The following is a 17,094-nucleotide window of genomic DNA, read 5'->3' as shown; positions in this document are numbered from 1 at the left end:
CCGTTAAAACACAGTACAAAAATAAAGGCTACTATACTCTGCAGTTTCTGCTTTGCCAGGTCTTTACCATCCCCTTTACAACAGCTGTTATTTCAACTTCCACATTAACTAGTGCGACCTGAGCAAGGGCACAACCATTTGCAATAGATAAAACCACCTAGACACATCTTAAAGCCTTGTTTTATCACAAAAGGTGCCTGTCGCTGATGACCAGAACCAGACCAAGACTTTACCATGGATTCAGAAATGGTGCTGACCAGACAGTACTTGGCTACCCTTACCGTTAAACTACATCCAGCACTGGATCAGTTCTGCCCAGTGCTGACAATGGGTATTTTTAATAATGTAGACAAGGTTTAAGCGGATGTTTTAAACTGCATTTTAAACTTAGTTTAGTATCCACACCCAGTTTCAAGTATAATTTTGAAGATGCCACCCTGGCAGAGGGGCACTCCTGAGCAGTGCAAGGTGCTCTCACTGGCTGAGCACTGCTGAAAGAAAGAGCAAAACCCAAAGTAGGCAGGTCCAGGGAGTTTTGGAGTATGCAGTGGGTGTGTGGGCACCGCAGGGAGGCGGCTATGCACTCCTCCACCCCAAGTCCAACTAGGCCACTCTGGTCTGCTGTGTCTGAAACAGGCCCCGACATGAGCCAGGCCTCGGATCCCCCTCCCCAGGAGCAGGCTGCGCCCTCGGCAGCAGGATGTGGTTAGGGCTGGGGGAAGCTACACTCGGGCTTCACCTCCCGCGCCCCCCTCCCCCACGGTTTTTAAAGGGGCAGCTCCCCAACAATAACGCGCGGTAGGGCTGGCTCCGGGGCTCCATTCGGCCGGGGGAGGGGGAGCTGTGGCTGGCGGCTCGGAGCAGGGGCTGAACGGGGAGCCCCGGCCCGGTGCGGCCTGTGCTCGGCACCGCGAGAGAGAGAGCGAGAGAGAGGGGAGGGGCGGGGTGGCTCCTGCTGCTGCCGCCACCAGCGCTCGCCGCCTCCCCTCCCCCCCCCGGCGGGGGCTCCTCGCTGCAGCCTCTGTGCTCCGCTCTCGGTCATGTGACCCTAACGTAACCGGACAGGAAAAGCCGCCGCCGCCGCCGCCGCGCTGACTCCGTTGTTGCTGCTGCTGCTGGGCGCGGAGACGGCGGCGGCCCGAGCGGGACCAGGCGCCACAGCGGCCCGAGCCCCCCAGGTGAGCGCCCTGCCCCCGGGACCGCAGGGGGGCCGGGGCCGCTCCCACGTGCCCGATCCCCGCCGCACCGAGCCAGCCGGGAGAACGCGGGCTCCGGCGGAGCGGCTGGGCCCGGCCCCCGCTATTGTGTGTGAGGGGAGCGGGCCCGGGCCGGCCGCGGGAGCCTCGGGCGCTGGAGCGGGCGGCGGCTGGCGGGGGACAGGGGGCGGCAGCAGCGCCTGGCGGCGCCGGAGCTCCCTCGCCTCCCGACTGGGCGGCTCCATCCGGGCCGCGCGGGGCCAGGGGAATGGGGGCCGCGCGGGGAGGGAGGGGGGGCAGAATCAGATCCTTTTCTCGCACGCCCTCCCCTCCTCCGGCCCGCGCGGGGCTCGGTTCGGTCGGTTGGGGCCCACTTGCCCTCGCGCTCTCTCCCCGCCCCTCGCGCCCGAAGCGGAGCGGCCCCCTGCGGCGGCATCCGGCGTGGGGGAGGGGCGAGGGTGAGGGAGCCGCGCGAAGCGGGAGGGGGCGGCTCCGTCTGGTTCTCCTCAGCAGGCTGGGCGGCCCTGGCGGCAGCGGTGGATCCCGTCTCGCGCGCCCTGGCGGCTCCGCTCGCGCTGCGTCTTGCTTGCGCCGGCTCCGTCCCGTCCGTGCGCGCGTGGAGGGCGCGTCGCATGCGCTAGGGGGCGGAGCCCAGCCAGTAAGAGCAACGCGCGGCCACTCAACCTTCCGCCTCGGCGACCAATCAGAGCGCGTCCTTAGTCCCCGCTGCCACAGGCCGAGCGTGACTCCTGAGGGGGTGGAGGAGCAGCCGCGAGACTCCACCCCCGTTGCGCGCCAGAGCCCGCTGCCCGCGGGGCTGGGGGAGGGGAGTGCTGTGGCGTGCCACTGAGATCACGGCAGCTGGGCCTAGCCCTGCAGGCCCAGGCCGCGCCCAGCCCGGCCGGCTCTGCCCGAGGGGGTCTGGCAGCGCCACCCCCATGGCTGAAATAAGCCGCTGTCCCCAAGCTGCAGTGTCCGGGGGGCGGCAGCGACAGGGACTTGGCTGGGTCGGGCGCGGAGAATTGTCCGGGGCGGGCGCAGCTGCCAGCCAGAGCCCCGCTGCCTTCGCTCTGGGAGCGGCTGGTGTCCTACCCGCCCAGCACCAACCTGGCGCTGGAGGCCGCGCCCCGCGAGCGTGAGCCCGGGGGCTCGCTCGCTTGCCGCTCGGCAGGCATGGGGCCCGGCTCGGCACACAGCCTGCGCTGGGGCTCGGGTAGCGGCCAGGTTTTAATAAGGTGTTTACTGTAGTCTGGCTGATATAGCAAACCAGCCCTACCCCATGGCACCTTTTGAAAGTCTCCAATCTCCCAAGCCTTCCAATGGTGAGACATTTCCCACGTCCTAACTTGCTACCAGAACTACCCAGTACCGATGAAGTGGGCTGTAGCTCACGAAAGCTTATGCTCAAATAAATTTGTTAGTCTCTAAGGTGCCACAAGTCCTCCTTTTCTTTTCACGTCTTTAAGGTTATTTGTCATGATTTTCTCTTCATAATTAAATTGACCTAATTTTTCACTTTTATATTTTGGTTTTCCATAACAGACTTCTTCTAAATGTTTGCAAAGGGACAATTCAGTGAATTATGGTTTTCATCTGTTACTCAGTTTACGTGACTTCAAAAACTGATCTTTAGAAATGATCACCAGCAGAACAAAGTAGCCCATCCAAGCTATGCTGCCAGCAACTTAGCAATAGGATCTTCTCCATAATACTAAGCACAGAGATATTTCCATGTGGTAAAGTTGTTTTAAATACAGAATTGTATTATTAGACTCATTTATTATATTAACCTTATTTAGCTAATACTTCAACCTAATGATCATATAATAAAGTCATGAATTTTCTTAGGCTGAAAACTACTTAGATATTCTAAAACAAAATAAGGTAGGTGGTTCCCTCACTCTTTTCCCCTTCACCAGGGTGTGTGTGAAGATGGAATTAGTTTTTAGTGCCTTTGATTCCAAAGACTTTATCATTTTTGAGTACCAATAAATGGGATAGGTGTACACGCATACTGAGATCATGTCATCCTGGATAGTAATTAAGCCAGCTCTGGGATGGAATATAATTGCTGCTCAGTAGCCACATTGACTCTGCAGTTTAGAAAAGGAAACAATACTGTATCAAGGACAAGCTTAGGTAGTAGAAGGTAAATAAAGAATGCCTCTTAACATGTGCTACCACCCCCTGGATCATTACTACCTCCTATTTCACCTAAAGGTCTTCTATCCAAGTACAAACTGGACCCAGCCCTGATTAGTTTGTAAATCCTGAGATGTTCTCAAAAATATTGCATAAAAATGAAGGCTTGATCTTGCAAAATTTTCCATGTTGTCAGAGTCTACTTGAGTGGAGCATCAACCTAACAGGATTGGAACCTGAACTGTGAATGTGCTTTTTTGTTGCTGATAGATCAAATATTTACTTTTGAGAATTTATCATAATATTTGCAGAGCCACAAATATCAAATGCCAACTTGTGTGCTTTATGGCCTTTATGATGTTGGAAAGTAATTTTTTCCTATTAAGCAGTAGTTTTTGTAACAAAATATTGCTTTTGTACACTGCATTCTTTCTTCCCCGCTCCTGACTCACTTTACACATAGAATTATAGGACTGGAAGGGACCTTGAGAGGTCTTCTAGTCCAATCTCCTGCGCTCAGCGGGGTGCAGGTGGCGCTGGGGGTGGGACAGGACAGGAAGGGGGCGTGCTTGGGGGAGGGGGTGGAAAGAGATGGGGAAGGGGTTGAGTGGGTGTGGGAAGAGGTGGGGTGGGGCCTTATGGGGAAGGGTGGAGTGGGGACAGGGCCTGGGGCTGGGGAAGGTTTGGGGGTCCGTGAACATTTTAAAATCAAAATGGGGGTCCTTGGGTTGCTAAAGTTTGAGAACCACTGCTCTATGCCATTACCTAAATCTTTGATGAAGATATTGAACCAGACCTGGAACTGATCCCTGTGGGACCCCACTTGATATGCCCTTCCATCTTGACTATGAACCACTGATAACTACTCTCAGGGAACACTTTTCCAACTAGTTATGCACCCACCTTATAGTAGCTCCATCTAGGTTATATTTCCCTAGTTTGTTTATGGGGTGATCATATTTCATAATTTCATATGAACGTCTGTGTCAGTGCAATGTATTGAAGCAGCCTGGTGACTGATGGCAGTCACAAAGTGTAATAATACCTTGGTCCTTCAGCAGGTTTGAAAAACATCTAATACCTACAACTACAATGACTAAACCTGTTAGCTAAGGTGAAATACCTACACCACCATCCCTCTCCTGTAATTGAAAGGGAAAATACAGTTTTGCATTGTTGTAATATTGTTTAAAATGTTCTATTAAACTTTGGAAACCAACTTTCTGTATGTCCTGGGGTCTTGTTACACTTCCCCCTTTCTGGCTTCACTGTATCTTTCTTTTCTATTATAGATCATGTATGTTTTTCTTAATTGTTGTGGATGTTTGTTTTCCTTCCTACACCTTCCACTGCTTTATACCCATTCCTCCTTTTCCTACTGTCTTTTGTACTCTATTTTCCATCTCTCCCTTCTTTCCAAAGTCTCTCTTCTGTACTTTATCCCTCCTCATTTTCTTCTTCCCATTATCATCCCTGCCCTACCCACGCACTCACTTACACTCACACATGCACTCAAAGGTTTTCTTGGCCCCCTGTCCTAAAAGTTAAAAATATCAGGTTGTAGAGGATGCTGCACTCCCTTCTCTGCCTCCAACTCTTGAGAAAATAGTAGCAACTCCTGAGCTGCTTCTCTACTGCACTGTTTTGTGCATTCACCTCCTTAATCCTGAACAAAATCAGTAATGGCACCCTTGGACTGCTTTGTTGCTGTTCGGCCTCCCCCTTAATACAGCATCAACCTCTGAGCTGCTTCTGCTCACAGGTTTGCCCTCAGGGGAAAGAGTCAGCAAGTATAGCACCCCTGGCTACTGTTGCCGGCTCCAAATTATTACTCACTCTGGGAAAGTGAGGTTTTCCAAGCCCTGGTTGAATTTTCAGTTGCCCTGCAGGTAGGTGTTTACTTTTACACGTGTTTGTCAGTGATCTCTACCCACACTGAATTGTATTGATGGAGGTGATTGAAATCCTGAGGAGGTAAAGGTCTACCAAGTGACCAGACTATAATTATATAAAAAATTAGTAGCAAAAACCTTCAATACAATTTCCCCTTAAAAATAAATTCATTCGTCTCTTACTCATCTTCTTTCGTTTCTCTTTCCCTTCTCTTGGATTGTGTATATTTATCTCTTAGGTATCTCCTATTCTAATACCCTATTTCTACCACTGTATTGTTATGTGATCCTGAGCAAATCAGTCAACCCTCTATAAAATGAGGATATTTACCTACTTATAAGACACTGTTTATAAAGCACCTTGATACTCTTGCATGAAAGGTGCAGTAGAAGCACAACATATATTGAAAAAGAATCTTCATGTACATCTACTGTTAAGTAAATACTTTTACATAAATGTCATTTGCTTTTCAGAGTGTAAAAAATGGATCTGGCCAACCACGGACTTATACTGCTACAGCAGCTAAATGCTCAGAGGGAGTTTGGTTTCCTGTGTGACTGCACGGTTGCTATTGGTGATGTCTACTTCAAGGCACACAAATCTGTCCTTGCTTCTTTCTCCAACTACTTTAAGATGTTGTTTGTCCATCAGACCAGGTAACTACAGAAAGGTTGACTGTTAAAATGTTATTCATTTAACTTGGCTAAAAAAATCTAGCTGCATTCTGAAGCATTAAAAAAGCGATCATTTTATTTTTTTGTTAATATTCATAGAGAACCCGGAATCTATTCTTGTTTGCAAACAAGGAAAGTCCTCAAGAAGTGGTAAGGTTGAAATTGTGTTTCATTGGCGTCCAGCTAACTTCCAAAACTAATATTATACTTCAGCAAAAATTCTTCACCTTCAAAAAACAAACACTCATTATCTCGAAGTGAATAGTTAAGGTAGCCAGCCTTGTCTCCACTTCTCTGTAGTTCTTGGTCACTGTCATCCACCCAAATTTAACTTTATTTCCTCAAATCTGCAAAAGAATACCCAAGAGCCAGTAATTAATTACTAGGAGAGTAAAATCTGTTAGAAGTTTGTTTTTTATCTTTGCTCCATAAAAATTGCAAAAATATTACAAAGTTAAGATTTGGTGGTGTGATTGTGAACAATGAAGGATTACATGGCAGTGGAGCACAAGCTGCATCCCTTAGCTGTTTATTTCCAGACATTGTAAAAAAAAAAAATTGGGGCAGAGGGGCTTTTTTTTTAAGGGTAGAATTCGTGGAAAGCAGGTATTGTTATTGGGTGTTAGCTGGACTCTAGTGAACAAGTTCAACCTTAACTCTTGAACATTTTTTGAACTAGGACTAAAATTTTGAATCTGATATATAAGGTCCACAGGTAGAGAGCCAACTCAGATAGCTCTAACACCCGTCAAGGTGGTGCTCCCTCCCTGCATATTTTAACAAGAGCTGGAGAGGAGAAAGTTATACCTGAGGAAAAAATGGGAGTGGAGGACTGTGGAGAGAGGGAAGCCTCTTATTCAGATTGAAGGTAGTGGGGCAGGAGCCTGTGGGAACAGTGTTCCCATATTCCGTAGCACTGTTGACCTCACTCACTGTATGGATGAAGTCATGCCACATCTTATACAGAAGCTTCCTGATGGCAGTGGCAGAGTACCTGCACTTAAAAGCCCCCCAAAAAACAGGACTATACCCCTGATTAAATTGTTAATGTCTGCTATCTAGAAAATTAAACATTTAAAGTTTACCATGAATAAGAGTCTCTGCCTGTCGCTGTCCCTCCAGTCCCTTCATCCCCCCTACTCCTAACCTCTTGCTTCCCTTCTCCAAAGCCCTTCATCCCAAGACCAGATAGCATAGCTCTATGCCAACGTCCTTTGCCCTCAGGCCCTACCCCTTCTCATCCGTTGCCCCTTTATCATGCCCCCTACTGTCTCCTCCTCAACCTCTGCCTTGATTCAGCAGTAGGTAATCCTATAAACAATTGTAATATCGCGCTGTATACATGTGAAAACAGCTTCTTAAGATTATAGCCTAAATTTAGCCATTAGCAAGATTTTAATATAAGACTGGCGGGGCGGGCAATGGAGGGAATCCTTGTAAATTGCAGAATATATTGTGTGGGACAGCAAATTCATAACAGCAGAAAAGAATTATTATCTTAGGGTCTGTCAGAACATATTTATGTTTCAAAGCAATTGGTTTACTTAGAATAAGATTGCCATTTTTCAACTGGCCAAATAAATTAATGCCTTTTGCCCCATCTACAAACCATATCTCTTATGACAAGCTCCCCCCTCTCTTTCCAAGCAAAACTAATCATTGCTGGAATTGCAGGTTGGTATGAGCTATGGGGATTATAGGTTATTGTTTTACACTTGGACTTTTAGTATTCATACATTTATAATTTAACAACAAAAAATGTGATTCTCCCTATGTTTCAAAAATCTCCCTATATTTCTGCATGGCACTTGTAGAAGTGTTATGTTTAGCTATGATGCTGCATAAATGCAAGGATTGGTTCCTGCACATATGACCTTACAGTCTATCGATTGGAGCTTTCTTTCTTTAATGTGTTAGGATGACAGATGACTGCTAGTATTTCCTAAAATTCAGTTAAAATGAGGAGGTCATTTTTAAAAGCAAATACATTTTGTAATAAATTTTATGTTTATATTTCAAACATATAACACTAATTATTTTTTATTCAGATAAATGAATGACCTAGATTAGATTCTAGAGACTTTTCCTTATCTCATTGTTTACTAAACAATTATTTTTCTTTTAGTGAATGTGTCCGTTTGAAAGCAACTGACATACAACCAGATATCTTCAGCTATCTCTTGCATTTGATGTATACTGGGAAGATGGCACCTCAGCTCATTGACCCAGTTCGATTAGAACAGGGAATAAAGTTTCTGCATGCATATCCACTGATTCAAGAGGCCAGCCTTGCCAGTCAGGGTACCTTTTCTCATCCAGATCAAGTTTTTCCATTAGCCTCTTCTTTATATGGCATTCAAATTGCAGATCACCAGACAAGACATCCCACTAAGGTTACCTCAGCAACTGACAAACTTGGGCGAGAACCAAGGCCACAGCCTTCCAGGATGAGCCAAGAACCCGTGTCTGAGGGCTCACAGCTCTCACGGTTGGCTTCAAGTCTGCCACAAGTGACCCGGACAAATATGACCACTTCTGACCCTTTGCAGTCTTCACTGTCTCCAGAATTGGTTTCCACTGCTGGTAATAGTTCTCCTCCAGAGGAGGAAGCGAACATGGAAGCATCTTCTTCAGATGAACAGCCTGCTTCACTCACAATAGCACATGTCAAGCCAAGTATTATGAAAAGGAATGGAAGCTTCCCAAAATACTATGCCTGCCACCTCTGTGGTCGTCGGTTCAATCTGCGAAGCAGTTTGCGTGAGCACCTCCAGATCCACACAGGAGTACCCTTCACATCAAGCCAGCAGGGAGAAAGTAGCATTTCCCTGTCTCTTTGTAATAATGCAGCTGAAAAAGATGCCATGGAAGTGCCTGAAGCGGGAATGATTAGTGACAGTGAGCTACAACAGATCTCAGATTCCCCAATAATTGATGGACAGCAGCAGGCAGAAACACCACCACCATCAGACATTGCAGACATAGACAACTTGGAACAGGCAGATCAAGAAAGAGAAGTTAAAAGACGGAAATATGAATGTTCCATCTGTGGACGCAAATTTATTCAAAAAAGCCACTGGAGGGAGCATATGTACATACATACTGGCAAACCTTTCAAGTGCAGCACTTGCGACAAAAGCTTCTGCAGGGCCAACCAAGCAGCCAGACATGTGTGCCTAAATCAGAGCATGGACACATATACTATGGTGGACAAACAGACTCTGGAACTCTGTACTTTTGAGGAAGGCAGTCAAATGGACAACATGTTAGTACAGACCAACAAGCCCTACAAATGTAACTTGTGTGACAAAACATTTTCAACTCCCAATGAAGTGGTCAAACATTCGTGCCAAAATCAAAACTCTGTCTTTTCTCTAGAAGAAGATAGATCCATTCTGCTTGGTAGTGAGGACACAGAAGCTACAGAGACTGATAACTCAGTGTTAACCTCCATCAAAAAGGAGCAGGAAGCAGTGTTGTTAGACTGAAGGTGAAACCTATCAATTTTTTAAAGTTATTCATTTGTATCAAACTAATACTCCCCCTGCAACCAGAACTACGCTGGCATGGTAAAAAATTGGATCTTGCCCCTCCCACAAATAAATAAAAGTCCTTTGCCTCAAGCCACAACATAATTGATTTTAATACAAAGGAAAGTGTGTAAAGGTAATTAAGCTAACTTTGTCAATAGTCCTAGTAAACTCAAATTTAAATAGATTTTAAACAGATTTTAGATTATTTAAATGCATACTTAGATGCAATGAAGTGTGTAATGAGAAATAAAATACCATTTTGGTAAACAAAGAATATATATATATTTAATTATAATTATTTTCTCTGGTAACAAGTCTTCCTTTTGAGAAGAAATAGCAGATGATGCAGCGTGCTTTTTAGAGCTACATGTACAAACTCTGTAAGATAACTAAAAAAGGCTTAAAACTTTTCACCATAAACCCAGGAAACTTTGTTTTTAGTCTTTAGTTTTTCCTCAAGTATTCCCTGGGATATGTATTTCAGGTATCATCATTGACATTATGTCCATTCAAGAAAATTTAGTTACTTAGTCAACTTTGACTAAAGTAGCAGTAATAATAATGTGATGGCAATCTTTTTATATGTATATATAGAAAGTGTGTACGTGTGTGTGTGTGTGTGTGTGTTTGGTATATACAGGTAAATTAATGCACACACCCTATCTAAAGAATTGGGCATCTGCTTTCAAGTTCAACCAAAAAGGTCCATGCATTTTAGTTATTTGACAGACTAGCCATTTTACACAACACTTATTTTTAAATTAAATTTAAACTGCCCCAGGATGTGTGCATTTTTATTATCGTGTTTGAATGGAAACTAATATAATTAGTGCTGTCACCCAAGACATGGAGGAAACTAGAAAATAGAGAAATTGCATACTAGTGAGCACTGTGCAGTTATCAGTGCTGCATTCACATGTGCTGTAACAATAGATCCGAGTCATTCCTGATATGAGGGGAGAGGGGAGACTTGATCACCTTATTCACACAAGTAGTCTCAGACTTCAGTGGGTCTAATTGCATGAGTTAAGGTGGAAAAGATTTGGCCCTTTGTTTAATATAGTCACCTTCTAGCAGCAGACAGAGGGAAAGGTGGCTATGGATCATGGTTGTTTTAAAAGTGAAGCTGCAGTGCTGGCCAGTGAATTCTGTTGTTTAAGGGATTCCCATCACTTTAGACTCCAAGGCAAGTATGCAAACGCTGGGAGGGCAAATACCATAGCATTAGCTATTGCTCAGGATAGCACTGCATCTTTGTATTTAAAATCAAGTTGCTGATTTTTATATTTAATTTTTTATAGATGCCTGGATTTTTTGCCAGTAGCCTAAAAACTGACAGCAGTAAGGAAGCCCACTGATCAGTCATTGGGCCAATAGGAAGGCTTATGTAGGCAGAGTAAGTGCCCCACCATAAATGGAGGCGTGGGGGGGCAGGGGGGCGGGGCACAAACCATAGCTCTGCTCTGTGTATTTGTTTAAATTGAGTATCATCCTATTTTGTGTATAGTTAAGTTCTCAGATTTGTAAGTTTTTATACATCATTTCATTGAATAAAAATTGAATTAAATGGAATGTGATTTATTTTGAGTCTGATCAAAGATTATTGGCTTGTGATCTGTTCAATAGGACTCTTTTTGAAGCAGTATAAAAGCTATGGGAAGCATGCAGCATGAGATGTTAATAAAATTCTTTCATATAAGCGAACAAATGGCTTATTTAAGAAAATTACACCTGCCTAAAAATAGTGGATTCAGAGCAAAAGTACCATCTGAACCTTAAGTTTAGTACTGGTGTGATAGACTGACAGAACTAAAATAAACTAAGAATTTACTGCACAGTATAACCTTCAAGGATGAGTGCCCCTATGAATTGCTTTACTATATCAAAATAATGTCACGCTATGTCTTACTGTTTATTCTCTACTTTCAGTGCTGTCAGTTTTAAGTCTCATTTTGGGGCTTCAACTGATATTATGACTTTTATGTAATTTGATCTTCACTGGTTCTGGTGGTCACTATCTGGAGTGCACCCAAAGGAGGAAAATTAGATCTCCTTACACACCAGTAAGTGGTGTATATAGATGTCTTTGGGTGTTCAAACCCATTCTGATGAGCTATCTTCTTTAAGGAGGGAGGAAAACTTGGCCATTAAAAGGAGACAGAGAGAGGAAGAACGTTTTGTGTGAGTGTACCCATTATAACAGTTATTTTTAAATCCCATGTTATTTTCTGAAACGGGATAGTGACATTGTTGAATTTTTTGACTCAGTGCGCTAGAGCTACTGCTTGGTCTGTTTTTTTCCTCACCTCAGATCAGGAACATTCCAGTCTACAGTGTCACTAAAACATGGGGTCATTGCTGAAAAATAGTTTGTAAGCTATTATAAATGCACTATGAAACTCTGTTGACGTACTACTGGTTTTCAGTGTAAATACATTTTTCTTCATCATTTTGTATATTAAATCCAATCCGAGTTAACCCTTTTAGACAAAGATAAAACTTAAGGTTTTATATAAGTCTCTTACATAGAAGGAAGGCTATGACTGAATTCTTCATTAAATCTACCTAAGTGGTAAAATTGAAGAGATCACCAAATTAGAGAAAACAATGCCGCAGGAAATCTTAAGTGTGCTGGGTGGAATCCAGGCTCCATTGAAGTCAACAGGAGTTTTCTCCAATGCATTTCCAAAGGCCTGGTCTACAGTACAGGAACTATAGCAGCATAGCCATGGCACCATGCTTATGCTAGCATAACCCTGTAACATAGACAGAGCCTACCACAATGGAAGGGGGTTTTCAGCAGTTGTAGAACACCACCTCCCCAAGCAACAATAGCTAGGTTGGTGGAAGCATTCTTCCCGTCAACTTAACTACAGCTACACAGGGGTTTAGGCTGGCATAGCTACAGCACTTGGATGTGGATTTTTCAGTCCTATGAGCACTGTAGTTACGTTGACCTACATTTTAAGTGTAGACCAAGCCAAAATGATAACTTGCCAGTGGGGCTGGTGTGTGAGTTTAAAAAATAAAACACACCTATGGCCTGACTTCAGAAGTGCTGAGCACCCACAACTCCAGTTGCAAATGGAAGCAGTGGATGATTAGCACTTCTGAAAGTTAAGACCATTGTGTACAGTACAAGTAAAGAGCTTATTTTTATCACCTTTCTGTTAAGTCTCTTTTTGGCCATAGTCTCTTAGCCTCCCAATAACCTTTCTAATTGTGCAAGGGAAGATATTTCATTGGAAAAAGCTAGCTTTACTAACACTTTATGTACTAATAGTTCAAGCATTGCTGCTGGTGGTGCTTGCTGCATATAAACACAACAAATCACTGCCCTGATTTTTAGAAAGTCTTCTGCTTTTCAGTTCAGTTTTAATAGGTATATAATAGTGTCTAAAAGAAACGAATTGTTCTGTGAAATGTTATTTTAAAGTAATTTTTCAATATCATAAAAGTCCTCAAGTTTATTTCAGTAACACACAACCCTACAAAGCAGTTGGTGTCTCAGGAACAAGCATCAGATTCATTGTCACTTAGAAAATATTTTGCTATTCTCCAAAATATGTAGAGCTAGTTATATAGATACTTTTTTCATTGCTTTCTGGACAGTTAAGTATCTTTTCTTTGTTGTTCATCCTCAGCACAAGACTAACTAGGAGCAAGATGCCCCATCATTAGGCACCTGTTCTAATATAATACATGAGGTTGTAGCTAAAAAGGAGTTAACATTGGTAAAGATACTGGGATTATGTAATTTAATTATTGGTCTGTGAACATCAAAAGATATTCCTAGATCACAATATACTTTTGTCCATAGCCAGAAGATATCGGGAGATGTTGGGTATGAAGAGTTGGGTCTCAGGAATGTACCCCAGACAACAAAATTACTTACGATTTCACAATTTTAATGATGCGCTATATCTATTAAAGACTGCTATTGATAAAAGCAGTCAGTTTGTATAAACAATGAGCCCAAATATTAGTAGGGCTATTGTCCTACTAAGGCAATGGGTGTCTGTCCATGTTTATGTGGGTTTTTCTTAATCTAGCTAAGCTTGTAAGAAGTGCCTGACTGTCAACCCTGGATAACGAAATCCCAGTCATACACAGGAAAAGCACGGGCAAAGGGCAGTGAATCTTTGGCATCCTTCCCCACTAACGTGTTTAGCCCGGTCAGCAGTGAGCACCTCTAGCTGAGTCATTCACTATCCATGCTAAATTTTGGTGTTTGCTGACACCTCCAGCAAGGGAGGCTGGTTGTGTGAACAGCTTTCTATGGAACTAGACGGAAGCCACCCAACTCACGTCACTTAATTCTTTGAAGTGCAGCTCTGTTGCAAGACAAAGTAAAGCATTACAGTTCCAAAATGTGGCCCTGCTGCAGCTAGCAAGAATTCCAAACAGGCACAAGGGCATTATGTTAATCCCCCTTTCCCCTTTCATGTCACTACCCAGATTGCTCTTGTCTAGACTCTAGACCACCACCCTGAGTACCTTTCCCCTATGCTTTACTAGAAATTAAATATGAACATCCCAATGTAATCTACTTAATTTCTCCACTCATATTCCTTCCGCTTTATAAGCTTGATGCACACCATTCAGTGATGCCAGGGCCAGTCCCTAGACGCATTTAGCTATAAGGGGCAATCCGAAGTGGCATAGCACCTTGTGTGGTGCTTGCCAAGCTTGAAAGGCAGGAGCATCAGAATAAAACAGCAGATACTGGTATTTTCATTCTTTAGAAAAAGAGAGACGAAGGATCCTTGTAGGAGCATCTAGGGAAGCATAGGGGGAGCCAGGGGACGGAGTATGAAAAAGGTTTGAAGGGCTGAATGTAACCGCTAGACACATTGTACTAGTCAGTCTCTTTGTTTCTTTCTTTTGAGACAGGATGTTTTCCTTAGACATTCTTCTGTATTTGAACTGGTAGCTTCTATTTTGTGTACATTATTATTTTCCATTCACCACAAACAATCCATTTGTTTCCTTATCTGTTCCTTTATCAACCACAGGCATGAGCGGACGAGCAAGCGGGAATGAACTGATCATGATCAGGACAGAAGGATTCAGAGAACAATTGAGTTAATTTAATATTGCAGAGGCTGTGAAAAGTTTAGGAGGTTTACGGGAGACAAGATTCAGCATTGTGATCTAGCATTGTATCAGTTTGCTGGATATTTGGTTAACAGTAAAAACATATGCTGTGGTAAAATTTATTCTCAGTGAATCAATTCATTACATGTCCATCCTCTCTTTCTCATTCAGAGTCTGTGTCCTGTTAGTGGACTTTGGTAGAAGACAAAGGCAAAGCCTATGTGCGCCCCAGCCCCTGTAGACCTGTTGCCAAGATTTACTCAATTTAGTTTGTTTTGCATTCTTGAGAAAGGCAGCCTGGATCTCCTCCAAGACCCAGTCACAGAAATTAAAGATGGAGGAGACCTATTAGATCATCTATCCCGTCACACTAGAGCGCTGCATTTAAAGCCATTTTCAAACATGATCACAGCTTTGCACATTTTTTAGATGGTTTGTGTTCACATCTAACATCTCACCTCTGCTGAAAAATCATAAGAATCAGAGGGGCTTTTGCAACATAGAAGTTCCCCAGATGCAGCTAATATACTATTCAAATTTCCAATTTAGACAGGACCAAAACATATCTTAACAGTGCTCTGTAACTCTATGCTATGTCCAAGGCTGTAACATTTGGAGACATGGCAGTACCATGCTGCAGTCCCAACTACCTTAAGCGCTGGGGAACTCCATGTTGTAACAGAGACCTTTGACACTGTTGATTTTACAGCATAAACAGGACCTAATAATCACAAAGTGTTCACAAACTGTGCTCCATGGGGAGAGGGAAGAGAAGCACAAGATGGGCTAGCATGGGTCTAAGTACATAGTAAGTGACCCTCTACTTACTGGACAGGGAATCCATAGTGTGACAGGATCCCAGTCCATCCCCTTAGCACTAGGAGATCTTGGGTATCCTGTGATTAAAATTTTATTATCCTTGAAGAATTATCTTGTTCAGGAATTTTTTTCTTTTTTAATCCACACTTTTTCTCAATAAAAGCAGACCTTTGAAGCAAGAATCAATTCACGCCCTAAAATACATTAAATGCTGCCCTGGTAGCTGATGATGAGGCAGGGTGCTACTTGGTGGGGGTTTCCTTCAGCATGGAACCGGGAAGGTCTGTGGAAACAGTTTGTTTTAAAGCCATACCATTCCACCTCTATGGTTAGACATAGGGGATAAATCTGACACAAATCTAAGGTCTTGTCTACATGGGGGAATTGTCTGGCATAGCTATTCCAAAATAGCTCATAGTGTGAACATTCTGGAATAAAAATGTCCATACAAAGAATTATTCCAAAATATCTATAGTGCTTTAAATTCACACCCTACCTTATTGCAGAATAACTTCCTGGTGTAGCCAACCCGCAGGCAATTTACACCATCTGGCTCCATCCGTGTGTAATTTACACTTAAGATCCGTTAGATTCACACAGGCTTATTGATGTATATTTGATATCCCCCTATACATCACTTCTGAATCTGATCTACTATGGGGATTTTAAATGATTGAATTATTTGCCAATGGATGGAAGACAAAGGACTGTACTTGAACCTCCAAATCCATACCCCGTCCTATGTTAGGATCTATACCCTTTCCTTCTGGCCCTTCCATGCATAAGGTACATGAGCTTAGCCTCCCCTAGTTTTGCTTACTCACAAGTGGATTTGACCTCTATTCTCTCCTCCTATTGACAATCCTATGACCTATGCTGTCCTTAAGATCCCTTTAGGCTACACAAGGAAGTTAGCTTTCCCCAGAGGATAAAGGTTTGAAGGGGTTTTTTTTGTACCAATATTTGCCCTGTATAGCCGTTGTCTCAGTCAGTTAATCACAGGTGCACCAAATGATCCAATCTGGGATGGTGAAATCGAATTCTACTACCAAACCAGCAAAAGAAAAGGGGGGCTAAGCTACAAAAATGGAAGAATGCCAAGAAGAGAAAATCTTTCTGAATCAGTGCAATCCCCTGGAAATGTGAGCAAAATTACTGCCTAAGGAAGCAGAAAACTCCAACTGGGTTCCCACCTTGTGGACCCGCTTTGTGAAAAAAATTGTTTATGTTGCTGCATATTTTGGAAATATTTTGAGGACCCTATTGTAGCCGAACATGAAATCCTGACAATGAAGAAAGATTCCATAGACACTTGGTGAATTATTTCCTTCCCCCCACCAACTACCATTATTCCACCAATCACTGTGAAGCATGAACTAACTATAGGCCTGATCATGCAAGTCTTCATGAGGGGAGTAGTCTCCCTGGAGTCAGTGGGGCTACTGGCATAAGCTAGTATTACTCAGATGACTAAAGCCTGCACAGTAAGGCCTTGTATGTAAAAGACAAAAACCACATTCTGTAACTTATTTGTCAAAATGAAAGAATAAAAGAGCATGGGAAACTATGTAAATCCTGCCCAGGTAAGTGCAAAGGAAAATTTTACTCACACACTTTGGTTTGCACCTGGTATTAGTTCCTTTTGGGTGTTGAAAGTCTCTGCTTGTTGAATTTCTTCCAGCTGTCAACTTTCTGGTTGGTACAGGATTCCTAAATTCAACTATAAACACATTCAAGCAA

General features: G+C 43.6%; 1 protein-coding gene across 1 annotated transcript; it reads left to right on the top strand.

Annotated features, from left to right (window-relative positions):
• The first annotated feature begins 1,036 nt into the window (after window positions 1-1,036).
• Window positions 1,037-10,849, top strand: ZBTB2 (zinc finger and BTB domain containing 2). Its single transcript, XM_074946987.1, has 3 exons — window positions 1,037-1,178; window positions 5,705-5,887; window positions 8,031-10,849. The coding sequence occupies exons 2-3, from the start codon at window positions 5,715-5,717 to the stop codon at window positions 9,391-9,393; spliced, it is 1,536 nt and encodes a 511-aa protein (XP_074803088.1). The 5' UTR covers window positions 1,037-1,178; window positions 5,705-5,714; the 3' UTR covers window positions 9,394-10,849.
• Window positions 10,850-17,094: the final 6,245 nt, after the last annotated feature.

This window comes from Natator depressus, chromosome 3 (assembly GCF_965152275.1).
Source record: "Natator depressus isolate rNatDep1 chromosome 3, rNatDep2.hap1, whole genome shotgun sequence".
In the NCBI taxonomy this organism is placed as follows: domain Eukaryota; kingdom Metazoa; phylum Chordata; order Testudines; family Cheloniidae; genus Natator; species Natator depressus.
The sequence above is the reverse complement of the archived record's forward strand: the minus strand, read 5'-3'. Positions and strand labels throughout refer to the sequence as shown.